Source organism: Lagenorhynchus albirostris, chromosome 15 (assembly GCF_949774975.1).
Source record: "Lagenorhynchus albirostris chromosome 15, mLagAlb1.1, whole genome shotgun sequence".
NCBI lineage: Eukaryota > Metazoa > Chordata > Mammalia > Artiodactyla > Delphinidae > Lagenorhynchus > Lagenorhynchus albirostris.
The window spans coordinates 62,024,646-62,036,738 of NC_083109.1; the positions used below are offsets into that span (position 1 = coordinate 62,024,646).

General features: G+C 46.8%; 2 protein-coding genes across 2 annotated transcripts in view; one reads left to right on the forward strand and one right to left on the reverse strand.

Moving 5' to 3' along the window:
* Positions 1 to 6,897, forward strand: part of BMERB1 (bMERB domain containing 1) — a 174,798-nt gene extending 167,901 nt beyond the window's left edge. The window contains exon 8 of the mRNA XM_060122659.1: positions 6,796 to 6,897. Coding sequence (XP_059978642.1) covers positions 6,796 to 6,811 — 16 coding nt within the window. The 3' untranslated portion in view covers positions 6,812 to 6,897. The remainder of the gene's footprint in view (positions 1 to 6,795) is intronic.
* The window catches only part of MARF1 (meiosis regulator and mRNA stability factor 1), a 40,411-nt gene that overhangs the window by 3,756 nt on the left and 24,562 nt on the right, over positions 1 to 12,093 (reverse strand). The window contains exons 19-26 of the mRNA XM_060122658.1: positions 11,889 to 12,022; positions 10,580 to 10,782; positions 9,678 to 9,905; positions 6,027 to 6,257; positions 3,559 to 3,771; positions 2,302 to 2,362; positions 2,093 to 2,218; positions 550 to 720 (exon numbers count right to left, since the gene is read on the reverse strand). Of these exons, the coding sequence (XP_059978641.1) occupies positions 550 to 720; positions 2,093 to 2,218; positions 2,302 to 2,362; positions 3,559 to 3,771; positions 6,027 to 6,257; positions 9,678 to 9,905; positions 10,580 to 10,782; positions 11,889 to 12,022 (1,367 nt within the window). The remainder of the gene's footprint in view (positions 1 to 549; positions 721 to 2,092; positions 2,219 to 2,301; positions 2,363 to 3,558; positions 3,772 to 6,026; positions 6,258 to 9,677; positions 9,906 to 10,579; positions 10,783 to 11,888; positions 12,023 to 12,093) is intronic.

Genomic DNA, 12,093 nt, shown 5'->3' on the forward strand with positions numbered 1-12,093 from the left:
CAGAAAGACAAGAGGCCTGGGGCTCCAATCCTGGCTCTGCCTCTTCCTAGCCGAGCAGCCTGCAGCCCATGCCATCTCTAGCTGTGGCACAAGCTGGGGCACGAGACACAGGTGCCCTCCCTCCCCTATTCACAGTCCCACGGAGCCCTAGTACCCTCTGGAGTCGTTCAACCCTGGGCCAGACCGGGGGTGATGTGTATGTCTGGTGACAGGCGGGGGTTGCCGCTGGAGTTGCTGCACTTTCCAAAGGTGGGGAGCACAGCCCAGGAAGCCCCTGCACGCTCTCCCGTGGGGTCCCCACCCCCAGCGCAGCTGCGGCACCCCTCAAGACTACCATCGTTCCCGTGCTTGCTGCTCCCTCAGCCACCTCGGGCTGTGAGCAGGAACCCTGATAGGAAAAGGGGGTCCTGAATAATCCTCACAGGTATATTTGTGCCTGGAAAGGTAGTCTCTCCCCACTCCCATCAAACAGTGAACATCTTCGCATTAAGGGTTTACTGTTTAATTAAATCCACAGAGAAAACCCCACAGTGACACAGGGCCTCCTACCAGAAGGCTCCTGAGGGCGCTCCTCAAACTGAATGAGGTCAGCAGACTGGAGGATGACGGGATCCGGTCTCAGCTGAGGGGACGGCAGGCACGACGGGACAGGCGCGCACAAGAGGTCCACAGGGGAGTCGCTGGTCAGGCGGAGGAGCTCCTGCTCCACCGGACAGGGCTCTGGGGGAGACGGCAAGCGGGGCTCCGCTCAGGACTGCGCGGCCTGTGCCTGAAGCCTGCCTTCTCCTTAAGGTCAGGAAGTACTCAAGGTTTAAAAAAAGCCATTAACAGAAAGGTCTGGGTCACTCTGTAGGTGAGATGCCACAGCCAGGATCTCCCGATTTGTGTTCTTAGGAACAAAGGGGCAATTAAAAAACGCTGAGAAAAATTAAAAAACCCATAGAAAGCAGTTAAGTGAGCAAAAGGTCCGAAATAGAAGACTTGGGTCCCAGTTCTGTCACTTCCTCGCTGAGTGCTCTTGGGTAAGCTACTTAACCTCCCGGAATTTCAGTCCTTCATTTGTAGGATGGAGGTAACTACTGCTGAAGGCTGTGCTGACAGCTTGAGAGGATGAGCTACATTAAGGTGCTTTCTAAAAATGTAAAATGCTACATAGCTGATTATCCTATAAACAGAGAGCACAGTAGCACTTGTAACTATTTAACAACTTGCAGAGTCTTAAGAACATAAAATTCTTATATCTAGCAATGGACTCAAAATTCAAGCGAGTTGATTTCTATCTAGTACACAGAAGATTCCACATAAAATCGGGATGACTCGATGTTGTTCTGAGTAATACTAATGCATTACTATCAAGTCTTTCCCAGGAATGTCCTGTGACAAAGACTCTCCCTAACCCAACTTTAGTCAGGAGTCAGGCTCCTCCAAGCCCTCTTCTCCACCAGACCGTGACCTTGGTCTTCTGTGTCTCGTGTCCTTGCCATGTCCAGTCTTGACAAGAATCTTGAGAAGTCAGTTTAGCAAAAATCCCCCAGCCTTTTGATACCTGATCAAGTTCCTCATCCCACCCCACCCCCAACCTTTGATGTCTAAGTCCTTGGCCTGCCTTTAACAAGAATCCTCTTAGGTCGGCAGGAATCCCCCTACCTTGATGTCTCCTCTTGGTAGTTTCTCAGCCACCGACCCCCTTGCTCTGCTCCTTGACTATAAGCCCCCACTTGTCCTTGTCACATTCATAGCTAAGCTCCATCTCTCTCTCCAAGGGCAGCAGAGTTGACTCCATTGCAATCATCTTGAAGTATTCTAATAACTGTCAGAATCTTTTTCCTTTAACATCTGAATTATGCTGGCTTATTGTCATTATGGGGGGCTGCCGACATCCTTCAAGAACATTAACCGGTCAGCCATCAAATGCAGGCCAGTTTTTCTCTGTTCTTAACCAAACACCAGACTCCTTTGGAAAATGCATGAATACTTACCTTTAACGAATGAAAATGACCCAGCGTCTTTCTTCCCCCTCAAACCACCCCAGCTCCACCCCAAGCCATTTCCTGAAAATTTCACCAGCTTTGCTTTGTTTTTCCTCTCTTACCGTCACCACCTGCTCCGAGTTTGAGTTCCAAGGCTGTGCGAGATTCGGGCACCTCCAGGATGTGCTCGGTAGCTGAGGGCCGGGTTTCATGACTGGCAGAGGGGAGACCAAGTGAACTCACACGACCTGGAAGACAAAGAGCACCCATCAAAGGGGGATCAGGGCGAGAACTGCGGCTTCTGAAGGGGGAGGGGATGGGGCTTACTTACTTTTCATGTCATTTTTTAACACTACAATTCTCTTATGACCATGTCCTTTTATCCAGACCACCTGCACACAAGACATACTACTGGTTAAGCAGTGGAAAAGGAGGGGAAATAAGCCCTAAAATTCAGGAAGAGTGTGACCTACTGTGTTTGGTAACATACTTAAACATACTAGGACTTAAAGACCAAATTAACGCCAAGAAAAAATCTTCTACACTTTGTTTTAAAGCAACAGAGGCTGGCAGAAACATGCCGCTTATAAAAAGCTGTAGTCTTAGAAGTTGTGAGACTCAGCTTAAAAAGTACTCTTTATGGCTCTTTAAAAACATCACCTCCCAAACACCAGAGCTGATATATAAATGAAGCTAGTTCTCATGTGGGAGCTCTTACCATTTTTTCCAGATACTAAATGCACCTTAAAAGAATTAATGGCTCTCCCACGCCCCTCAAGCTAAGCTCATTACCCTGACCATAAAACAAGGGCCCCGACCTAATAACGCTGCCCCCACCTCCACCAAGAGAGAGGCAGCAGTGGCCCTTGGCTCCCAGAGCCCCCCATGTGCATCTGACACCAAGTCCCTCATCTCGGCTCCCAAGCTGTCCTACCCTCGTGTCTCTTCCTACTTCCTTCACTCAGGCTCAAGCCCAGCGTAGCGCTCACCTGGGCCTCCGCAGTGGCAGGCCCCTTGCCAGGCTCCTCCTCTCCTCCTGGTTCTCTCAACTCTACCATGGACAGCAGCCCCATGGCGCTTCCTACAGCAGCCCCGAGGCTCCTCCCCTCTCTCCAGTCTTGGCCTCCATAACTGAGCTCTTATTTCGCTGAGAGGCTCCAGCTCGGGAGCCCCACACTACTTCTCACTGCTCTGCATCTGCTTACACTGTCTGCCCTCTCCCCTCTTTGTCACGTGGTTGATTAACTTCTACACATCGTGAGGACTCTGCTCTGGGATCCCCCGCACCTGTCCTCCTCAGTGCCCACCGACGGCTGCACTGACCACACTGTCACCTGCTCAGATGTCTTGACTCTCCATTACCCCATACCTTTCTGAGGGCAGCGTCTGGGACTCACCCACCTCGCACCTAGGAATTTAATGAAGGTTTGCAGAATGAAGGAGAAATGCTAAAATCATTCATTTTTCTCCAACGGTATGTATGTTTTGAAAGGATCAGTTCAAAATGCTGCAGTTTCATTATTCTGTCCGAGGGTGAGCCTGTGGCTCTCCAGGAGGACACCCTCCAAGAAACTGAGAAAATACCCACCTGTGGGATCGCTCCCAAGAGCTCCTCAACACTACTGTAGCCATACGTCTTGGGTTGCAGTGTTTCTCCGACATACTTGGTATAGGCCATGGAAAATTCATGAAGGAAAAGCTGCTGGTAGTGGTAAGTATGAAGCAAAGACCGCACGTTCTTGGCAAACAAATACAGACTTGTGAGCTTCACACACTCCTCTGTCTTATCATTAGTAAAAACCTGGTCCAGGAGAAAACAGCAGCATTAGAAACTTCCAGAGTGACTGGTCCTGCATCCTAGAAGTGAGGGTCTCTCAGAGAGTGAAAAGATGCCAAGTCAACTTGAAAACGTGCAAAAAGCCAGGAAGGAGGAGAGATTGATTCAAGGATCTCCTCCAAGAGAGGCCTATAGCCTTGAGCCAACTTGGGTTCTATTTGTAGGTGTAAGGCAGCAGAGGTCTGACGAAATAGTGTGTCAGAAAGGAAGGAAACTGGTAAACTGAGATCTCAAACGAAAGGAGGCAGTGAAGAGAGAAGGCAAACCCCTAGGTGGACAAAGGGGCACCAAGACAGTGGGGACCGAAGCCACTAAACGTCATCTCCCCAAGGAACACCGTGATGCAGGACAACAACATCACTATTCTTAACAACAACAAAAGCAATAAAGGGAAAAAAACCCACAAAAACCTTTTGTCCTCAAGTAAGCAAATCTGTTTACCATAAACCTTTCAGTCTAACATGCCCTCACTGAGATCTCCTAGAGAACAGATCTTTCCCAGCCTTAGCTGGCCATGGAAAGCCTTTGGTCCAGGAACATCCACTAATATTGCCTAGAACATCCACTAATATTGCCTAGAACTAGTGTTCATATAATATATAATTAACAGAGTTTAGAAAATGTTCGATTTGATATTGTGAAAGAAAACCAGAGCTGGATAGTAGTTAAAGTGGAAAAAACAGATTTTCTTCAGGACTATTGCAACAGGGTGTAAGTGTAGGTGTCCTTTTCAAATACAAGGAAAAGTGAGGACTTATAGCCAAGGGGGGCTGGGGAGAGGGACATCCAGGGTAGGGGGAATTCTTGTTAAACTGACCTAACAGGATTCTTGCAGAAGGTAAGCCAGGGTGATCAGATACCAAGGGTAGGAGATTCTCTCTAAAACTGGGCCATGTGGGCCCATCAAGGATAAGGGCAGGGCCCAAAGACAAAGTGTAGTCTAGAAAGTGGCTCAGGGGAGACTGTTTGGCCAAGGAGAGAGTTTTAAAATTATTTAATTATTGGTCACGTGGTTATATGATAACAATGGTATAATCATTGTTTTCTTACATTGCGAGATTTATTTAGTTAATATTCTATTTAGAATCATTTTCTTTTGGAGGACTGGTATTAAAGTTACTTTGGCTTCATAAAAGAAGTGGTGTGCTTCCCATCTTTTTTTTTTTTCCCAAGTGATCTAGAAGTGGTTTTTAAAAAGTTGGAGTTATTTTTTAGGTGAGTTAAAACCCAGTTCTTAACCATCTGGTCCTTGTGCCTTTTGTCAGTGGTAAAATTTCAATAACGTTCAGTCTTTTTTGTGTTAATTGGTCTAATTTTTAACTTCTTAAAAATCTGGAGTCAATTTAACTTTTTTCCTCAGGATCTTACCTATTTCCTCTAGGTTTTTATATTTGTTGTCCCACAATTGCACACAGTATTCTCTTACTATTCTTCTAATCTTGAAGTATCATCCTTTTTTTTTTTTTAAACTGCACCACGCAGCTTGTGGGATCCTAGTTCCCTGACCAAGGATCGAACCTGGGCCCCCTGCAGTGGAAGCATGGAGTCCCAACCACTGGACTGCCAGGGAATTCCCGAACTGCAATTCTTTTTTTTTTTTTAAGATTTATTTATTTATCTATTTATCTATTTATTTATGGTGGCTGCGTTGGGTCTTCGTTCCTGAGCACGGGCTTTTTCTAGTTGCGGCGAGCCAGGGCTACTCTTCGTGGTGGTGCGCGGGCTTCTCTTGTTGCGGAGCATGGGCTCTAGGCGTGTGGGCTCGGTAGTCGTGGCGCATGGGCTTATTTGCTCCGCGGCATGTGGGATCTTCCCAGACCAGGGATCAAACCCATGTCCCCTGCATTGGCAGGTGGATTCTTAACCACTGCACTATCAGGGAAGTCCCCCCGAACTGTGATTCTTGAAAGGCCACCTGGTGACCAGCCTTTCTGCCCTGCATCTGACTGACAGACCACCACATAAGCGATCTCCTTCAGAAAGAGGTAACAGCAGCAGAATCTAGCCTGGTACAGGAAAAAGGCACCCCAGTCTAAGAATCTGGAGGCCAGGGCTTTCATCCTGGCTTGTCACTTGTTTGGGCAGGGTGCCTGCACCTGCCAACGCCTCTGTCTGTCTATAAAATGACCAATCAGTCTAATCTAGACCATTTAGTGATCTATAAATACCCAATACGACAGTTTTCATTATGGTGGTTCCAGAACCATTACCATTCATACCTCAACTAAGTAAGGCAGACTCTTCAGAAGTTCGGTCAAAGTCATGAACCCATATTCACAGGGGTTGAGAGGAGTACTGTGGGTGGTTTCATAGTGTCTCTTGAGCTCATCAACAGAAAGGTGGGCAGTTCCCTCCCAAGACATCAGCAATACCAGCAGTTGGGCAGTGAGAGCACGCAGAGACTTGCGGTTGATCAGCTGAATCTGTTTGCCAGATTCCATATCAGCAACCTGGGAAGAACAAGAATGCAAACTTTTCAGAACTCAAGAGAGACAGCCTGGGTCATACCTGGTTCATCTAGTTTCACTTTGGCAAACGAGACCAAAAGAGGAAAATCTCTAAGTTTTTCTCTTAAACTGAAGTAAAGTGAGTGGGTTTGCTGTAGCTTCTTTGGGACCCCAGATCAACACTTCAGAGCAACTGCAGCAGAAGTCATTCTCTCCCTCCCTCCCTGCTGGTCCATAACCAGAAACTTCCATCAACACCACCGCTCTCCCAAGAGAAGGAGATAAGACCAGCCAGCTGACATCCATTGGCCCAAGCTTGTGAATTAAGGGTTGGTGTTCTCCGAAAGCAGGAGATGGTTAGATTGCAGGCGACCCTCCACAGAGCTGCTCTGCAGTCGACTTGCCCCACGTGTGTGTCCCAGGGGCTAGACACAAGGCCTTCTCTGTCCAAGGGCAAGCCGCATTCTTATAACCCATAAGCACTTGAAAAAAAGCTGTTATTTCATGTCTGACTATATGTCTACTTCTCGATTTTTTTCAGATTCTCAAGGAGATAAAGGGTTTAACTGATTAAGTGCATTGGGAGGGAAACCTTGTGAAAGAGACACAGCTTATCATTTGGGGACCAAACAGCATGTGAAGCATGTGAAGAAACAAACATTTGGTGGCTGAGACCTGCAGGCCTTGGGCATGGTGTGGGTGGGAGGGGGGCTGTGTCTGTGAAGTGAGCCATCATGGGAGTGAAAACAGGCAGAGCTTCAGGACACAGGCTGCTCAGGCCTGGGCAGGTGAACCACTGCTCACTATCACGGCTGTTTTCCCCTTTATCTGATTTCCAGCCAGGACCACAGGTCAAGTTCAGGGGCTTTGGACCCTTGGAGGCAGAGGGTGGGTGGCATTTGAGGAGCCAGCTCAGTACCAGTTTGTCTTTGGAGCCGACGCCCACCCAGAGCCAGGGCAGGAGGCTGGTGGGTCAACCCTGACTCCACTCATCGTGGTTATTGATCTGTGAAGATTCACACTACGGATTTCCTCACAGACCTGGGGTTTAATCAATCAACAGATACAAGCCCAGGGGAGTCCGCGTCATCTTCTTAGATGCCCAGACTATTATTAAGAAGAAAAAATAAAAACCTGCTTGATGCTACTTAGATACATCTCTTGATTCTCAACCCAGGCTACACATTAGAATCACCTCACGAGCTTATCTGTGCTCTGAGGCTCAGAGCACACCTGGCCTCATTCTATAAGAATCACAGAGGCCTCAGTATTTCCCAGAAGCTCCCCGGGAGACCGCACGCAACGTGCAACCAGGGTAGCAAGCTGGAGCCGCTCCCATCTTTTCCCACTTTAATGCTCACATCCGAACGTCCCGGTCATCGGCCCTTATTCATCACAGTCGGCGGTCATGGCTTAGTCTTCCGATCCACCGAAGCCCTCCAACTGCCATCACCCTGAGCAAATGAACATCCAGGGGGCCTGTCCCACACCAGGGCCTTCAGCTCCTCTAAGTTCTCATCTCCAATGACATTCTCTTCTACTCAGTTCCACTCCAGACCCCACCCCAGGCCACACTGGGGACCTTGTCACGGCCCACTTCCAGAATCACTCATTCGAACCTCCCACACGTCCTGCCTGAAGCAGATGCCAGGGTTGGAGACAAGAAGGCGATCCGAACGCTCAATTCTTATGTTTCTTCAACTTTGCCAGCATGGACTCCTACTTCCTCCCAATTCACAAGCCCTCTCTTTTCTTCACTTTTCCTCTTTTATCCATCTTGGCACTGATAGGCCATTAATTCATGAACATTCCTGTCAATACTCTTAGCTACACTCCTTTTCCCTATGTCTTTTCATTGCACCCATCTGGCAAAATCCCACCTTGAACCCAACGCTCTGCTTTCCCTGAGTCTGTACCCAAGCAGCCACATCTCCACTGTCTCCACAGGAAACCTACGTGCACTCAGCCCCGGGGAGCTCCACGCTCCCAGCACCCCTACAGCCTCCCTGATCAGGCCCCTCTCCTGCTCACCACTGACAATTCAGACCTTCTCAGCTCTTCAGTCTGGAATCCCGTCTCTCTCTCCCTCTCTCTAAGCAGTTGCTCTCACCTTGTACTTGACAGAGGAACAGCTCTGGGAAGGTAATTCCCTCTTTTCCTGGTGACACACATCAAACTCCCCTACATCCGCCTCCACCCTACCCGCTTCCCTTTTGTCAAAATACTAACGTCAGAGCTGTCCCTCCTTCCACTGAATGCCAATTCCCACGCCTGTGGCTCCCTCAGGACCCTCACCCCACCACCCTTTCTGGCCTTTGTGTATCAATCTCTCTCAAAGAGAGCCTTCTCCGCAGCTCTCAGACACGCCCAGGCTCCCCGACTGGAAAGAACAGCCAGCGAGCACTCGCTGGCTCAGACCCGCAGTCTCCTGCTCTTCTCCTTCACAAGCAAACAAACCGAACAGCTGTCTAGTCACCAGCTGCCAATGTCTTGCCCCCGCCGTCTCCTCGTTTCTCAGCCCACTCAGTGCGGCTGCGGTCCCGTATCACTGGCGCCGATCCTGCTCCGGCCGGCAGCACCACGTACCTGCACTCAGCTTGGCCCCGCGGTCACTAAGTCCTGTCTCACCTGCCCTCTCAGTAGCACCTGGTGCTGCCGACCGCTCCTCGTCCTTGGCCTTGGACGTTCCCCACTCCTAGTGTTCTTCCTGCTCTCCGGCCTCTGCATCCCTGCCTCCCACGAAGGGTCCTCCTCCTCTAACTGCCCAGCATAGAAACAGACTCCTTCCAGACCTGTGACTGGCGATGCCACCACTTCGTACATTTTCCTTCCACTTCTTCCTCCTTGTAGTGAGTTTTCTTGGTCCTGTGGTGGACGCAGCCTGCACACTGTTCAGCTGCACTGCCCAGGACTGCAAGGGTCAGTTCAGCACAGGCTGGGGAAGAAGAGGCAGTCACCCTCTCCAGTCCGGCCTCTCCAGCAACCAAGGCAACTCTGAGCCCCAGCCTGCTCCTAAACCTACTCCATAAGTGAGTCAGAATCCGGAAAGGAGAGCTGTGATTTCAGTCTCCCCAAAACTTCGGAGACAAAGATCTGTGTACAAGGATCCAACTTCAGGTCAGCAGGACTGAGACTGAGACACCCAAGAATAAACACCCTGGGATAAACTGGCGACTTCGCAAATGTTCACAAAGACATTATTTTGGCGAGGCCACTAAAAGACACACAAAAGCAAGACCAAAAATCTAAACTGCCAAACCCAAGTCATCTCCTATTACCCAAAAACGTATTAAAAACACAAGTTGTGAAACAACAGTAAGCAGTGCAAGGTGTAAATACAGAAATGCTAAATCACACACAAACATCCCAATGAGGATTATGCCACTGCAAGTCTTACTATGTGGAAAAAAAAAAAAATGTTACCTTTACAACATGGCAGAGTTTCTGTGTTAGAGCCGAAACTGAACTGACATCGTAGTCTTGGAGACGAAATGTGTAACCAAAAGTCTTAGCATATTCTGTAAGCAGATCTGTCATCATAAGGCAGTTATCTTTTTGGGACCGAAGGAGTTTAACAAACTGGGCAGCTAGAGCTTTGAACCGTTCGACCTCTGTCAAAGTAAGGATTTTTTCTTCTCCACATTCCAATACCTTGGAAAACACACAGGAGGAGGAAAGGGAGAACCAGTTATGACTGTTCACGGGATTAAATGGCATAAAATATATACAATTAGGAACTAAGAAGCACTTCAGTGTTAAGGGATGTCAAATTTCAGTTTTGCAAGATTAGGAAGTTCTGGAAATTAGCTGCCCAACAATATGAACATATTTAACACTGCTGAACTGTACACTTAAAAATGGGCAGGTAGGTAGTTTACCACACACAAAAAAAATTTTTAAGCACTGCAGGGGTCAAAGATGGTAATAGTAATAAAAATCAACAACAGAAATCTGGTTTAAACTTAGCGATGACTTAACAGCCAAGCATTTGCATCACCTCGTGCACTCATGCCCACCTCCAACAGAAGAGATCTGAAAAACACAGGGCTCATGAGAGAAGATTCAGTTTATGAAACAAACTATGTAATCCTTTTCTCAACAGATAACCTAAAACTAACCTGAAGAATGATTTCTTTATTGAAGGAAAAACCACATTTACCTAAAAATACTAAGAAGCCAACAACACAGCTTCTCTGACTGAAGTATTTCAAATTTTCATCCTATTTCATAACTCCCTACTGCCCAGGCAAACAGGTCTGAAAAAAATTTTTTTTAATTCCCCCTTATATTTTTCTGAAAGATATAATTAGAATTTCTTCACTTACTTGTAAAATATCAGGTATGGCTTCAAAAAGTTCAAGTAGTTTGGTAAACCCATAGTATGCGAGTTTGCACTGCCGGCCAAAGTGGTGATGGTAAGAGGGGATAAATTTATTAAAGGGCATCCGGAAATGGGGTTGGTGTCGCAGCAAATCTACAACATCCTTGGAGAACTGTTTTGTCCTTTCTATTTCATCCTGGGTACGTTCTTTAAAAAAAAAAAAACCCCATAAACCACAATCTTCTTCTATCCATTTGTGCTTAACATTATTAGTGTAGTTAGTCCTATGCACTGGTTACAAGAGATACCATCTCTGCCTTCCAAACACACACAACCTAAAACAAACACACTCTTCTCTTTCCAGATGGTTTTCAAATTCAATCAAGGGCAGAACACCAGGAAGTCATGATACACATACGCACAAATACACACCTATATAATTTCAGCTTACAAACTAGAAATAATTTCTCTAGCCCCTCCACCTCCCCACACCCACTCCACATATATGAACATGACACACATACATGTCTCTGTACTTAAAAAAGTAATCTAGAAATTATTTTACTAAACCACACTTCTGGAAAATAACATGCTTTGTTTATTCATCTGATCTTCATTAAAATTGCTAGCAGCAAAGAGTATCAGGCACCAAAAGTTTAACAAAAACACAGGAGAGAAAAGTTTAAACTTAGATGTCTGTTTCTATTAAATTTTAAATTAGAATTATGAAAAGACTGGCATTAGTCATTTTAGCTTTGGAATACTATGATTTCATGGACATCAGTGTTCTGCAAGAGCACATTTTAAGACCCACTGACTGATAAGAGCGGGAGAACACGACTGTGTGTAGATTTAATTTTTCTGTCCTAGTTCCCACCCCAGACCTCAACTGGAACTACTAAAACGTGGAAGATGAAACATCCATTTGAGTCTTCTTTCCTTCTCAAGTGTGTTATCTCAGAGTTAAAAAGAAGAGACAAGCAACAGCCACGGTAACTGACTCAAGTGGATAATTACAGCATAAACAGCCAGAGACAGGCTGAAGGAGACATTTTCAGAAAGTGCTCGTTACGCCCTATTTTCCCCTTAGAGTGTATTCTGAAAAAATAGCCTGGTTTTCTTCTTGACAAGTGGCTTCCCCACTCTGAGGACGCTAGGATCCACTGCCTGGCAGAGCAGTTTTCATGCTGCACTTTCCATGGAATCTTCAGGAATCACAGAGAAGGAGTGGGAAAGTGCATCCCTTGTATGATTCCATGTTAAAATGACCACTGAGACAGACAACTTTCTTTCAGCAAATTTAAGTCACATACCTCTTTTGGGGATACAAATCACCATTTCATTATCTTGTTGGGACAAGCAGATGGTTGTGTCTGGAATCTCTGATACGATATCAGTCAACTCACAAACACCATATTCCGTGACATCCCAGTCCTTTGAGAAACACCTAGGTTTTAACCATGGAAATGGATGAAGAATGAGAAGTAGCATTTGCTAAAATAATTTATAAGTTTTCCA